Here is a 15,640-nt window from a genome sequence, read left to right on the forward strand (position 1 = left end):
AACGCAAGCCGGGCAGACTCGTGAACACTGGTGAACGTACAGGCCGAACTGAAATTAATTGAACAAACGCACTTTTTATGGGGAGTGGAACGTAAGAAGATCGTGAGAACTATTTACCTGTTATATCAGTCGGTTAATGTGATGTTTTATGATGATCGTGTACGTATAAAAGAAAACAAAAGAATAATAACGCTTCTGGTGTTTCAAAAACAAGTAACTATAGTGCTAATTCAATGGTTAAATTTCATGTTCCGGAAAGGTCCAGAATCCTGTTTTGCATAAGTTTTGCATACGGGAAACTCATAGATTTTTTTCATTCAGTGTTTCTCAAACCATTTGAAATCCATAAGGATGTGTTGAAAACCCTTCAAACGTATTTCAAAACTGTCAACGGGAACTCGAAAGATCTGTCACTTGTTGCTAGGACACGCGTTGAACACGCTATTGACGATATTAAAATTTAATTGAAAATGAAGTTTACGTTGATGAGTTTGTTAGAGGACACCCTGTAATATTAAACTGTCTGGCAAATTTCGAACATTCAGCCAAAATGCTTGTCGACTAGAAAGCGTTCAAGTATTCAATTCTTACGTTTAATAGCTCAAAAACATCATCATTACCGTACTTTAAAATAGAATCTTTCCTTTAGAAAATAAATAATATGTCTATGTTTATTAGCTTATTGAATTGGAAAGGATGTGAAATTTTTATAGTTAAATTTTTGATTAAAATTTCTCCAGGGTAATTTTTTATGCCAGTTTTTCAATGTTGTTTTTTTTGAACATGCAAAATTGGTTATAATGTATGCAAAACAATAAATAAAATACGTCAGAGATTTTTAAAAATCATAGAAATATGCACTAAAAGATTTAAAATTTTATAAAAAAATTGTTCTTATAAGTATTCTCGTCTCGTCTTTTTGGTAACTACTATCACTGTTCTCAAACTCACTTTCTCACTTTATTATGACATTTATTAATATACAGTGGATCGCCGTTTATCCGGGTTCCTTTTATCCGGCTGTCCGTTTATCCGTGCTGTTGAGAAATGACAGTTCAATACAAAGATGATATTGTGTTCTGAGGAGAATATTTGAAAAAAAAAATACGATTATCACAACACATTGTCATAACAAAAAACAATACTATTCATGGCAAATTTCAAATATTCTCAAATAACATGAAGTTTCTAAAAACAGGATTATTTTTATCAAAAAATAAGAAAATTTTCCAAAATCTAATCAGCAATTAGTGATAAAATATATCATTTGACTTATTATCAGTGTTATTCGCATATTCGGGTTAGGTCAAGTCTCGATGAGCCCGGATAAACTGCGCTCCACTGTAGTTACAAAATAATGCGAAGAATAAAAATAAGCATTCTGTTAGGAAACTCTTTATATATTTTTAAAAAGACGTTGAAAATGCCTCTGATGGAACTCTGATTATGAACGTTTTGCATATGAGATTGCATATCTTTAGGCGTCATGTGAATGATTCAAATTTTTGAGACTAAAAAATCTAAAAATATATATATATGCAAGATCGTCATATTTTGCTTGCTCGACGAAGAAGTTGTTGAAACTTTGAGCCAAATTTCCACACAATACGGTTCAAATAAACAATTAAACTACACCGCGATGTTTCATTAGCTCCCCGTTTACCTGCCAGTGGCAGTCGGAAACGTTTAAGAAGAAAAGGTTTCTCTTAGTATACACTAATTAAAATCTATCTTACAGTCGGTTTCATATTCGAAACGCTCTTGCAACACAATTGCGCTCGAGCACTTCAGCCAAGCAAAGTGAAGCCAATTTGAAGACAACAATTTGCCTGGGAAGCAAATTTAGCCACTCGCGAGCCAGCGAGTACTTGAGCGGCTCCATCTTCTAGATAGCTAGATAGCTAGATTGTACCCGTCGGTTTACTATTTCCACCCAATTGCGTTGGAGTACAGCGTGGCAGGCTTGGGTATCCATTTCTTCCATCCTCATCGCACTAGTTCCGTCCCGGCCCGGCCGAACTCACTGTAGCAAATTGCCAATTATCGTTCCATTAGTTTCATGCAGTCCAGTGTCTCCGGTGCATCCTATTAAAGTGCTGTGGATATTGTGATTCAGTCGTTGGTTATACGATACGCGGAGTGGCGCGTTTGTGTGGTTAAGATTTTTCCGCCTCATCGATTAGCTTGTACCATAATTTGAGTTTGATTTCACGCTGTGCATACACACACACACACACACACACACACACGCCCGTGTATGTATTGGCTTTCTTTCGCAGGCTCACCATTAAGGCCGGCTGCCCGATGAACCTGGAGGACTTCCCGATGGATACGCAGCGATGTCCACTGAAGTTTGGTTCGTGTAAGTAATGTTTGCTAAAATAAGAAACCAAAACAACAAGCGAATTGCTTTTCCCATACCATTATTGGATTGTGTTTCGTTTCGTCTGCAGATTAAACTTCCAGCACGACAGCTGTTCCCGTTCCCTATCCCGAAACGAATGTTTCCGTTCAATTTGTGCTTTCAGTTAGATATTTAAATCCCCGGCGCACCGTCGACCGGAAAGTTGATCGATTGTGGTTGCGGTCGCGTAACAAAAACACATTCTCAACCCCGAGTGCCAGATTCGGTGGAACACATATTGACGGGCTGGCAAAATACCTTAAACCACTTGCAATCACATGTCACCGATATGGGTCACAGACGTACAAAACGCGGGTGTGGTGCAAAACATAAAAGTGAAAAATAACACACGGATTTCGATTACGTGCCGCGCTACCTGGCGAGGCGTGGGAATCCTTTTCCATTCCATTTAGTTGTTGCTGCAACTGGCGACCCGTACCCGTGCCGTGCTGGATGATGATGATGATGACGGTGATCGTTGGAGCATCTCGGAAACCACAGGAAACTGCGTTACCCGTGGAAACCGGAAGCCAATAAATCTCACCTTCATCAGCGCCGCTTCACCACCAGCACGGGCACGGGTGCGAGTGCGTTCCGGATGTGGTATGATTTTTCCGGGTTTGTAAACTTTTACTGCACACGTTTCCAACGGTAGCGCCTTGTGTGTTTGTGAGTTAGTAGCAAAGGATCAGGTAAAGGTGAACAGGCAGTCGAGCATGGTAAGAAAAGTGGAAAACAAAAACGGGAAACACACACACACTAAACTTGTCTGCCCGCTCTGGCGGAAGTCGACTGCAGCGAACCGGATCCGGCACGCGTGAGTGTGTGTTTGTGTAGACCAATTGGAATAAAATTGTTGTTTTGCACAAGCACAGAAAAACAAAACGCCTGCCATTCGATTGCGGCTGGAGCCGTCGGGAGGTGTTTGCAAACAGAAGGGTGGAAAAACTTTCCAAAAACTACTCACGCGCTCGAACTTTGTGAATATTTTTGCTCTCACTACAAGTGATCGAGCGGATGTGTACCGACACACGGCTTGACTAACCTGCTACACGTGTGGATAGTTTATTTCGCTGCGATGCACTTTCCCGTTTCGCATTTTCACTTTGCATGGTGCAAATGGTGGCTTACACCAGGGCCAGGGCAGCAGGAAGCTTACGATGCTTCTCCCGCTGCAGGGTGGAGTAAGCGTTGGTAAACTGCATCGCTTGTTGCATTTAGTAACACTTTGAGTAATTTGCATTTCCTGCGTGTCATTGTGGTGTGTACACTTTTCTCCAAAAAACTTTTGCGAGGAGAAAGATTTCATTTGCATTCAGTGGCTATGTGGGACACACCGGGACAACAATACTTTCGGTAAGTTTTGAATTGTGCCATGACATTTGATTTGATTTTCCACTAAAGGATCTTTATTTTGTTGGGAGAAGAAGCCTTTAAATGAAATTTGTATAATGAAAATATACTATTTTGAATAAATTTTTAACAATGATTTTAGTGTTGAGTTTCATAACTCTTTCGTTTAGCTCCATTCATCTGAATCTTCAGCGATGAGTGATTAGAATCTCGAATCGTATCGCTACCTCGAAAGATTCATGAATCTTTCATGAATTCATGAAGAACCTATAAGATTCATGAATCTCCAGGGATTACTCTTTCAAAAGGTATGATTTTCAAAACATTGAATTTGCGCGATCCCATGGTAGAGTTGTTAGCCGGTCTCGTGGTACGACTTAACAACTCCCCTTCATGGGTTCAAGCCCCGAATGGACCGAGTCCCCATACGTAGGACTGACTATCCTGCTATGGGTAATCAATGAGTAACTGAAAGCCTAGCCCTCTAATGGTGCAGACAGGCCTTGACCGACAGCGGATGTTGAGACAATGAGAAGAAAAAGATGCTAAAGTTGTTACCTTGCACGACTTAACAACATGCACTTCGAGTGTTCAAACCTCGCATGAATCGTCTGCCCGTAGTAAAATAAACTATCGTGCTGGCGTGGTACATGCCAAGAAGTCTCGAAAGTCTGTATAGGCTGTGTGACCACTTAGGTTGTCTTAGGTGTGACTGTGAACTTAGGTGTGAAGATGTCCAAGCTCTATGAATCTTAGGAGATTGATAAATCCCTTGAGATACATGAATCCCTAGAGAATCAGAATCTTTTGGAGATATATGAATCTCTAGAGATTCAAAATCCTTTGAGATTCTTGAATCTTTCGAGAGGCTCGCGAGTCGCATGCAGTTGTTTTCTGTCTAAATGACGGCTCCTTTTCCTTTTTTGGCCCATCTACAACCAATTGTCATTTTTATTCGTCAATTTGTCGCATTCTACGAGAATTTTTAAACATAGTTCTGGTTTTATGCCGCAAATTATGTCGACGAACGACTAGACTAGAACTTTTGACTGGATCTATGGACAGATAGGAACGAACAAAGTAAGAACTGCCTATTCCATGCCGTTCTTGAAGAAGATCAAACCGGTTTCAATCGAGATTTTTAAACAGGAAAACCTTATTTTGATGTTGAATGATGTTCCAAAGTCACCCCAAGCATGTTGGTTCACCTTATTTTGATGTTGGAGTTGGCTCCGATGGTCATACCCTCTTGAATGACCTCTATTGACAAAAAAACCGTTGTTGCTGGACGATGTCCTCAATTTGTCTAAATACACCACTTCCAATGCATTAAACGTTATGCACATTCTGGTACGTTATCTGAACCTTCCTGTGATCTAAATATGTTTAAAATAAGGATTTCTTGCTCTGTTTTTTTCCAGATGAACTCTAATCGTTCACTTTAACATGACATCAATTTATTATGGAAAATAACAGCCTCATTTTTTAAAGATGATATTGCTTCAAATTCATAGGTCTTAAAGTCATAATTATACAGTAATAAAAATAACTAAAAAACCGCACCACAAAGGGGACATAAATCTTACAGTAGATGCTAAAGATTTAAAGTACAGCTAGCTATGACGGCTGTTGACAGAGTCCGCATATTTTTCGTCACCATTACAGTTGTGATTCTACCTAAAGATAATTGATTAAATTAAGCATCCATTACGCCGACGGAGCACAATTGGTATGCGTCTAATCTCCCCCCCACCGCACCAGCTTAAAGGATTGTGCACGAATTACTTCACCCGCGCCCGCAACGCACAATGGTTGTGATTTGAATCGTTTTGATTCAATTATTCTTCACCCGTTTGGTAGGACTTGACCGATTCCAAACAGTAAACTACATGCTATGGTTGCCTCTGGCAGTGAAGAGGAAGTGCTCCTCCAACCAACCTCTCCCTACCCGGTTTATAAGAATTTAATCATCGCAGGCAAAGCGTGCCCGAACGCCGACCGATGCATAAGCGCGCCGGCATAAATCGTGGCCGAGGCCGACGCTCGCTCATAATCAACTATTCTCTTCATTTGTATGCAAATCCACTTAAAGATCTAATCACTACATTCACACTGCCAGCATGGCACCGTGTTCGCTGGTGTTGAATGGGAGGTGAGAAGTGTCGTTTAGGAAGAAATTGCACTAAGCCCGGGCTGCGAGAGTGAAGCCTACACGGCTGCAAGCTACGAGCTGCGGAAAGCACAGTTTGCACTAGAAACGGAACAGTTAAAGTGCATACGAAGGTTGTGAATCGGTGAAAACTGAATGTAATTTCTACTGCCGCGTGCAGCCGAAAATACGCCCCAACAAATCGCATCAAAAGTGCAGTGAAAGTTTTCGCAAAAGCATATCAATGGCAGCGTGTTGCAGCGTTTCTGTCGTCGTCATCATCATCATCGCCATCATCATTGCCTTCGTTTGCAGGACGAGTTAAGGACGCGGTCAGAGTGGCAGCATTCAAACGGGCCACCGCATCACGCTTTCGAGTCCGTTGAATATTCATGAAAAACATCGTAAAGCTCTTGTAAAGCACAAAACTTGCCGGGCTGGGTTCGCTGGAATGGAAAAGACAGATAGCTGCGGGTGTGAAATGGATTGACGTCCGCTGCAATGGGTGTAAAAATTGGGTTTTCCGTCTTCTAGCGCGGGCAGCACACTGACAGCAATAAAAGTGCGTTTGATATTTACTTAAACTTTTGCAAGCAACGGGGTTCGTGGGTGGTGATAGTTTTACTTCTTGATTTGATTTTGAGGTCATAATAATCAGATTTGTGGTTTTTGTGATTTTTACCCATTTTAGCCATCTAAGTGAATATTACTCAACAGTTGTTATATCACATAATGGTAGTTGTTATCGTACAACAAATTTTACTTTTATGGATCTTTTTTCGGCTTTTATCATAATTTATTTAATAATGATTGACTGTAACTTAGTATGATAAAACATGTAACATATAATATTCTAAGCAAATAATTTAAATCCAAAAAGTTTGGTTCAAAAGTTTGGTTCAAATCCTCCTAAGTTTATCCATCTCACAGGTACATCGGTTTTCCAAAAGATTTCGCTTTCAAATTTTAAGTAGGTTTTGATGAGATTGATGAGATGTTATTGTTTTTATTAGTAAAGATCAGTAGATTATAACAACCATAAAGCTACTAATCTTGTAACCAAGGTTCACAAGAATTGTGGATGCTGAGATAACTGTGTTTAACGACATCTGTTAGTAATACCTGAATGTTTATGTTCCCAATCTTGTACATTAATGTTGGGAATAGGGTTGTGTTTCACGAATCTTTCGTAATTCGAACCTTGAATCAAATCTCCAAAGATTCATGAATCCATAAAGAATCATAGATCTTCAAACATTCATTAATCTTTGAAGTTTGGCGAATCTCTGGAAATTCATGAATCTTTGGAAATTGATGATTTAATCGATATATAATTTTTGCGGTCCTGTAGTGCAGCAGTCCACTCGCACGATCTGTCCGTGGGTTGAAGCCTCGCACCGAGGACGTCTCCGTATGGACCGTCTCCTCATAGCAAGAACTGACTGTCCAGCTGCATATTTCTAGCTAAGAAAACTCGAAAGCCTGTATAGGCCGGCATGACCACGTAGGTCGTTACGCCAAGAAAAAGAATAAGAAGAATCTCAAGCTCTACGAATCTTTTGAGATTCATAAATCCCTTAAGATCCATGAATCCCTGTCGTTTTGTGAATCTTTCGGGATTCATGAATCTTGCGTGAATTATTGAAGATTGTTATTTGAATTATTGAAGAAATGCCGGGAAGTTGAGTGATGACCGCTCCATCACTACTACATACTTTGGACAGTTAAAGAGAAAAGTTACCATATCTAACTTTTTTGATGTCATATTATTATCCCGTTTACGTAACATTGTGTGTCGTTCATTCTTATCCATTATTCCTTCATCGTTCCGTTCACATCGCCCAACAAAAGTACTATTTAAACTATCTCTATCAAGCGAATTTGTAAAACGTCCTTGGAGCCGATACCACGAAAGACGAAAGTCGACCAAAATGTGCAATCTCAACCGCGCGCGCGCCCAAGCACGGGAAACTACACACCCAGATCTGAGCAACGCCCATCAAATAGGCAACCATTTTTGCTTCTTTCGTTAATTACATTAAAGATGTGCAGCCATAATGAGTAGTTTCGTCCTGACGATTACGTCCGAATTATCCGCACAAATGGGATAGACTAATTACATGGTAGCAGCAGAGACGTCCGCCGAAAGCTCCACACGGTCCCTGCCGTCAGGTCCCACCGGAGACTTCCTTGTTACGAGTGTATTTATTTCCCGTTTTCTCGCTTCTTTTCCTTTTTTCCGGTTCCGCTTTGCCTGCGTTCTGCTCGACCCTGCCTTTCCAGTCGGCTACACCACGAACGATGTGCTGTATCGGTGGAACAGTGGTCGCACGGCCGTCACCATCGCCGACGACATGAAGCTGTCTCAGTTCGATCTGGTCGAATGGCCGGCCGGAAACGTGACGGATCGGGTGGTGCACAACACGGCGAGCGCCGGTGCGACCGTGCTGAACGGCATGGGCAGCGCCGACCTGGAGCTCGGCCTGGGGCTGGACGGTGGCGTTGGACGTGCAACTGGTGGCGAAGGCAACGGCAAACTCTACATGTGTAAGTATATACCGCTTAAGCATAGAAGGAGAGCGAGTATGTGGCTGTGAGTTCGATAGCAAACAGTCTTTACCTTGGGATAAGAAACTTTTCGGATCGTATGGGAACACGTATTCATCACAGGCTTCTGTCTGGTCAGCACCGTCCCAAGTTATTTTGCATAATTCCTCCCTTTCTCCTCGCTCGAGACCACCAGGTTGGGCGTTATCAAATATGGTCGACGAAGAGATTAAATTTTTTAATTACTTTCCGAATGGAATCTTCATTATGCCAGACCGGAGATAATGGGCAGAGGATATCATCGTTACACGAAGCGAAAGCGAACCCGGTGATGCTTCGCTCAAAGCGACTATAATCTAAATTGTCGAACAAATCTGCGCGCTAAGTGGTAAGGGATTATTATCTTTATCTTGCTGGGTGGATAGAAACGTTGGGATGAAAAGAATCATACGGTGCGGAGTGGAAAGTGTTTCATCTCATGGGCACCGGAGCATGTGTTCTGTGTGGATATAGTGAAATGGAGAAAGTTTCTTGCGCTCGTGCGGTTGCATGATGTTTCCTCAAATGCATTAGAACTATTTAAACTGGTAAATACGATGAGTTGTTTTTAAATCGGGAAATTAATTTAGGCTACTGATGAAAAACTCTGATTCAGATTTGTGGAACTGATGAAAAAGAATAAATTAATCCGAACATTTTGGGATGAAACAATCTTTAAAAATGTATCAATCTCTTCAGATACCCTAGATGCAATTTAAGAAAAAATAAGCTTTTTTCTAACTGCCCAAAATCTACGTGGCGGTAATTGGCAGCCACGTTATAGTGTTCAATTGGCGAGTTTCAGCTCCACTTATGCTTTAAGTTTGCTTTTTAGATTTTGAACTTGATCTCGTTTAGCATACTAGAGATTACAAGCGAAGGGAGTGTGTATCCTTTCTCTCACTCCTTCCGCTCCCTTTTCGGCATGCTGCGACCAATCGAAACGCTACTAGCGTAACAGGAGATCATCCATATTAGGAAGAAGCTCTATCGTTCCTCCTAATCGTTCCGGTTTCTCCATTTGTCTCGCTCTCACTAGAATATTTAAAACTTACTCTCTCTTATTTGGCGGTTATCACATGCTCTTATCATACGAGAAGCAAGATGACGAGCGGAGTGTGTATCCTTTCTCTCACTCCTTCCGCTAACTTTAAAGGATGCTGCGATCAAGCGAAACGCTACTAGCGCTGACCAATGTTCAAAGCATCGCAACAAGAGATCATCCAAATCAGGAGGAAGTTCTATCGATCCTCCTAATCGATCCGGTTTATCTACTTGCCGCAGTACAGCTTATGAACCAGAGGTACAATAAAACACAACAAATCTATAAAGATTTAAAGCGCCTAGAGGTATGCAAAATGCGATTCATTCTATTAACGATACCTTTCGCTGTCTTGTTGATACATTGGCAGTAGATTTTTTTCTTTTACTAAATTGTAAATACTTCTTTTTCTAAATGTAAACTCTAAAATATATATAAAAACTACAAAACACTTATTGCATGTTCCAACCTGCAATAATGATGTGTACAAATGGGAAAGTGTTTCCTTAACAAGCATACCCCTTTAATGATTGGCTGTGATTTGTGTTTTGCTACCGGTACGACGGTGTTAAAAATAATAGTCAGAATTAAATTTATGCTCTACTCCATACGTCCCTGCGTCGCCGTGCCTGATCCAAACAGCCAGCGCAGTATTACCTGTTTCCTAGAAAACCCGAAAGAGAGCGAAAGCTGTTACCTGTTCACCGTTTGAAATCGTATCAGTGTTTTGCTAGCTTAACCATTCATCGTGCTGCGTTCAAGCTCAAGGTTATTATCTTCCAGTTCCGGACCCGCGAGATAATTCAATTCTCTCGGCCCGTTTTTCCACGCAACAATACGATGGCATTTTCTGCTTCCTTCCGGGGCGAAATTTTCTCACTGCTGCCCGTCGCTTTCCTTTTGTCGGCCCGCACCTCCCAAACGGCTGCAATATAAACATCCTGGACGGCGGCAGCACAATGAAACAAGCAAACAAGCAAAAAATCGCCGACCGAACGAGCTGAAAACAGCTGATTCCGTTGCTCGCTTGCTTGCTTGTTTGGCTGCCGGTTCGGAAGGAATGTAGCCCGAGTCTTGAGTGGATCAATTTCACCGTGTAAAAGGATAAATCTCGTTAGGAATCAATTTAGCTTTGTCAAGCTCGCGCAGGATGCCACGGCCACTGGTTCCGTGGTGGAATATTTACCCCTACCACCAGCGGTGAGCGTGGCGAAGGAAGCTTGGCGGTTTTTGTGGTGGTGGCCGCTACAGAAGATTATCGCTACAAAACGGCTGCTGCTGCTGCTGCTGCTTTTGCTGGTGTAGCCGGTATTATTTCCGACTTTCTGGCACCGAAATAGTAATGCCAACCAAAAGAGGAGAATCATGTGCCTTATGTGTGTGGTGAGATGTGAAGAGAGAGAGAGAGAGAGAGAGAGAGAGAGAGAGAGAGAGAGAGAGAGAGAGAGAGAGAGATGAAAAATAGTTTGCATAGTTTTAGCGAACTGCGGGATGATGATCGTGGCATAAACTTTGAGGCAGAGCTTTAGCGAGAAGCATTGGTGTGGTTTTGTTAAGGGAAACGCTTTAAAGGGGTTTTAAAAGGTTTACATTTAGCGACTTTTCCCAATTAGAATACTGAAACGTTTGCATCGAATTGGATAATTGGTGAGGATGTATTAATTAATATTTAAATTGAATTGAAGCAACTATTTTGTGCTTTAAATCAGTAGTAAATGAATTATTAGTTGATTTTCTTTAATCAGACAGAACAGCCAGATCGTGTTGCAAATTAGTGGTTTTCGACTATATTTCTTTTAGCTGATATTAAAAAATATTGCTTTAAATATTGCTGGATTATTTTATTACAATATTTGGTTGCGATGAAACCGTTCGACTTATTTCAAGGGTCAGAATAGGACAAGAGACCAAGTTAATAAAAGACAAACAAAGTGAACAAAAAGTAAGAAAGGACGAGAAAGAAAGTGAAGTTAAATAGAGAATTACTTTTTTTTTTTTTATTCAGGAGTAACGGTCCAAAAAGGCCGTATTGCTAGAGAATTACTTTTAATTATTTGTTAATAATGAATTATGTTTATGATAACCCGGAGTAAGTTTTAAAAAATATTACTGGGGATCTTTATTTGCGAACTGCTAAACTAAGACTAAAGCTAACTTCTGGATTCGGTGGTATTTAGCTAGGCTGGTGTTTTCGGTGCTGCCAGGTTTGCCGGTCACGTTGTCGTCCACGTTTATGATGATCATGTTGCCTCGGTCCGTCTGAGCATACGACACCACACCTGGTCGTGGGAACCTGCTTCCAGTGGAGTTCCCGTTGGAACTTGACTCCGCGCGTGGAGTAACATCGATGGCTCGCTTGCGACCGTTTTCTTACTCAGCACCTGTATCATAGCGCGTAGCGCATGTGTACATAACTCCTCCCTCCTTAAACGTCGAGCGTCCTCGATCGACTTACCGACGTTTGCAGTGGGATGATGTTGTGAATAGCTTCGGTAGACATTTTCTTCTCTGCATGTTTGGTTTTGTGTTTGTAGATGCAAAATGCAGTTATAAGAAAGCCTGTTAGAACAACAATTAATATCCCTCCTGCAATTGTATGCGTGCGTAAGCGGAGTGTTATTGTATGGAGTTGATGTATGTTACTAATATGCATTGTGTGCAGATCTTGTATACTTGGCTTGTTAAGAGTTATTTCTGTTTTGCTGCCAGTTAAGGGTAGGAAGTAGTCTTCTTGGTCTAACACATCAATATGCGCAGTAAATGTGCTATTTAAGATTTTTACGGTGCAATTGCCGGTTTCAATTAGTGTGGGTACTGCTATTATTTGGCTGTTTGAACATGAATCAATGACTGGCACTCCAAGGGTGGTATCGATTAGAATGACTCCTGGTTTCATTTCTCGTATTATCGTATGCTCGGAGCTCGTGGTGGTGGTACATTTAGATGGATGATTTCTGATGATATTTGAGATACACTTGTCGTTTAGCGGTTGTGGGTTGTTGCAAATCGTGCACTCCTCGTTAACATTGAAAATGGTGTTTTTATGTTTGGCTACAAATTTTACATCCGTCTCTACTCGGGTGTTGTTTACGTTTAGAGTTTCTATTCGTAAGAGGTCTTCTTTTCGCTCTACTATCGGTATTTTTACTACTAGAAATATTTTTTTACCTATTGCTGTAACTATGCATGAAACATATTGTGAAATTTCCTCTTTAAAGTTTAGAAATATTTTCTGATCTTTTAGTGTTTGCCATATATATTCCGTTTCGTTTGACGATAGAATATTTTTGTTTATTATGTTAGAACGAGCAAAGCTAATCTGTTCTTCTATGTCTTCTAGCAGTTGTACAATGTTATCAATGTTCAGGATAAGATTTACTTGTTCTATTTCAGTTTTTACGACTTTTATCTGATTATTCATTTGATTTTCGATTTTTTTAAGAGTTTGTGTAATTTTGTTCACTGATTTTTCTATTTCGGAATTAATTCTAACTTGAGCGTTAATGTTGGATATGATTTTGTTTTCTGAATGTTCTAAATGTTCTAGGTTGCTGTTAATTATGTTCAAATCTTCTTGATCTGGATTTCCTGCGATTATTTTTATAATTGTTCCTAAACCATTTATTATGCCTCTCTTTTGTTTTCTAGGTCTTATATTTCCTAATTTCTTATAAGCTGATAGGATTTTATAGTCTAAGGTGTCCTTAAGATGATTGGTTAGGCTAATATTATTGGCTAAATTCTGAATATAGTTAAGGTTAGTTTCTATTTTTTCCAGATTTATTGTATGTATTACTCTATGGTATCCAATTTTTATTTTGGCCGTTCCTATTTTTATTGCGACTATTCTATCTTCTCTAGGAATTTCTCTGTAAATTGTTGCTGTTATAAGTTTTGAATTAGTCCAAACTATTATGAGGAAAAGAATCATTCCAAATTTCATTTTTAGTTTTTATAATATTCAGCTGTGATTTCTGTAAGGATGAGAAAGAATTTAAATGGTATGTTAGGTTTTTCGTTTCCTTTTCAATTTTGATTTATGAATTTTTCTTCCATTTCGGTCTAAAATATTTGTAACTAGGTTATCGAAAACTTTCGTTTCGCGATACCTTTCTTCGTGTTTTAAATTATTTCTTTTCCTTTCGAAGATCGTGTCATTGTCTTTGAATAGTTCTGGTTCTTCTCGTGTTTTGTTTAATTTTTCTATGTATTTGGATTTTTTTTCTTTTTGTTTTGTGGCATACACTCTATAAAGTTCCTCTTTTGTTTAATTCTTTCTTGAAGGTCCTCAGGGATAGGATCTTCGTTTTTGAAGCCGAAAAATAGTTCTTTAGGGGATATGTTTGTTTGAGAGTGTATAGAATCATTGTAAATTGAGACTGCCAAATTAATTTTTGAAGTAGTTGATAAATTTTTTGTAGAATCTCGTAGTGAGATTATGTTGTGCAATTCTCTTATTGTTCTATGGACAATTTCAATTGTTCCATTTGAAGAGGATTGACCAACACTTGTATAATGAGATTCTATATTATTTTCTTCAAGAAATTGTTTGATTGTGGTGGATTTAAACGAACATTCTTGGTCCATCACAAGCAAACAAGGTCTTCCAACGTTAGCGAAGAATTGAGTTAGTGCTTTTAGTATATGTATAGCGTTTCTTGATTGTAAAGGAATCGCCATGGTTAGTCTTGAGAACTTATCGCAAAGGGTTAGAAAATGTTTATCACTAATTATAAAGATGTCCATATGAACGATTTCCAAAGGTTTTTTAGGAGTGGCAGTAATTTGATATTTTTGTTTATATGGGCGTCTTTCATATTTAGCTTTTTGACATATTTTGCAAATGTTAATAAATTTAGTAATTTTAGTTTTCATGTTTGGAAAATAATATTTTCTAGCAATATGTAGTTTGGTCTCAATAATTCCTCTATGGTTTGCATTATGTTGTCGTTCAATAATCAAATCTTGGTCAATTTCATCAGTTACATCTTCTAAAATTGTTTTTGTCCAAAATAGTTTGATCGATTTTGCGCGAGAGAAATAGTTTTTGTAGATAATTTGTAAGTTTTGTAAGATTTTTTCGCTGCAACAAATGCCAGTAACACATTTGGGAGATGCATATTCTTTGATTATGTTGATCAACATAGCTGGTCCAAAAAGAGGCGTTTTTATTGTTATTCTATGATAATTTCCGAAAAGTGTAATTGCTTCTCGAGAATCATTATTATTTTCTTCTAGTATTATTTGATTTCTAAATTCATTTAGTGGTTTTTCAGTTGCTGGGATGAATTCGTCATCATTAGTATCTGCTGAGTGTTGCGTCATAGTGTCAGTATTGTTAGAGGCAGTATTTGCATTTAATTCGGATGTTAAAGCAGGGTTTTCCGTTATGCGGGATAGTGCATCTGCATTTCCATTAAGAGTACCTTTTTTATACTTAATTTCAAATTCGAATTCTTCCAAGGCCAGTTTCCAATGAAGAAGTCTTCTATTTAAATCATTTTTCTGTCTTAGCCAAACAAGAGGTTTGTGGTCAGTTCTTATTTCAAAAACTGTTCCGAAAATGTACGGTCGGAAATGCTTTGTTGCCCAAACAATGGCGAGTAGCTCTTTTTCGGTAGCTGAATAGTTGCACTCTGTTTCGTTAAGCGTTCTAGAAGCGTAAGCGATTGGGTGTTCCTTACCATCTTCGAATTTTTGTGAAAGTACAGCGCCAAGGGCGAAGTCACTTGCGTCTGTTTCTAAAATGAATTTTCTGCTAAAATCAGGATATTTTAAAATTGGATCAGTAGTGAGCATTTGTTTACAATCATTGAAACAATTTATAAATTCGTCATTATGTGTTATTTTAGAACCTTTCTTAAGACATTTTGTGAGAGGTTTGGTCAGTTTTGAAAAATCTTTTATGAATTTTCTGTAATAACCAAGGATTCCTAAGAAGCCTTTAATGTGGGTTGTTGTTTTTGGTATGGGCCAATGCAATATTTTTTCTATTTTGTTTGGATTGGGTTTGATGCCATCTTGAGTTACGATGTGTCCTAAGAATTCACACTCTTTTCTTAAAAATTCACATTTGTCTAATTGAACCTTTAAATTTGATTCAATT

The 15,640-nt window shown here is 39.2% G+C and overlaps 1 protein-coding gene across 2 annotated transcripts in view; it reads left to right on the top strand.

The window, feature by feature from the left end:
* LOC120905093 (gamma-aminobutyric acid receptor alpha-like) overlaps window positions 1-15,640 on the top strand; it is a 68,424-nt gene that overhangs the window by 43,731 nt on the left and 9,053 nt on the right. For both annotated transcript variants that reach the window (XM_040315790.1, XM_040315791.1), the window contains exons 6-7: window positions 2,280-2,362; window positions 8,190-8,453. In XM_040315790.1, the coding sequence (XP_040171724.1) occupies window positions 2,280-2,362; window positions 8,190-8,453 (347 nt within the window). The remainder of the gene's footprint in view (window positions 1-2,279; window positions 2,363-8,189; window positions 8,454-15,640) is intronic.

Source organism: Anopheles arabiensis, chromosome 3 (genome assembly GCF_016920715.1).
Source record: "Anopheles arabiensis isolate DONGOLA chromosome 3, AaraD3, whole genome shotgun sequence".
NCBI lineage: Eukaryota > Metazoa > Arthropoda > Insecta > Diptera > Culicidae > Anopheles > Anopheles arabiensis.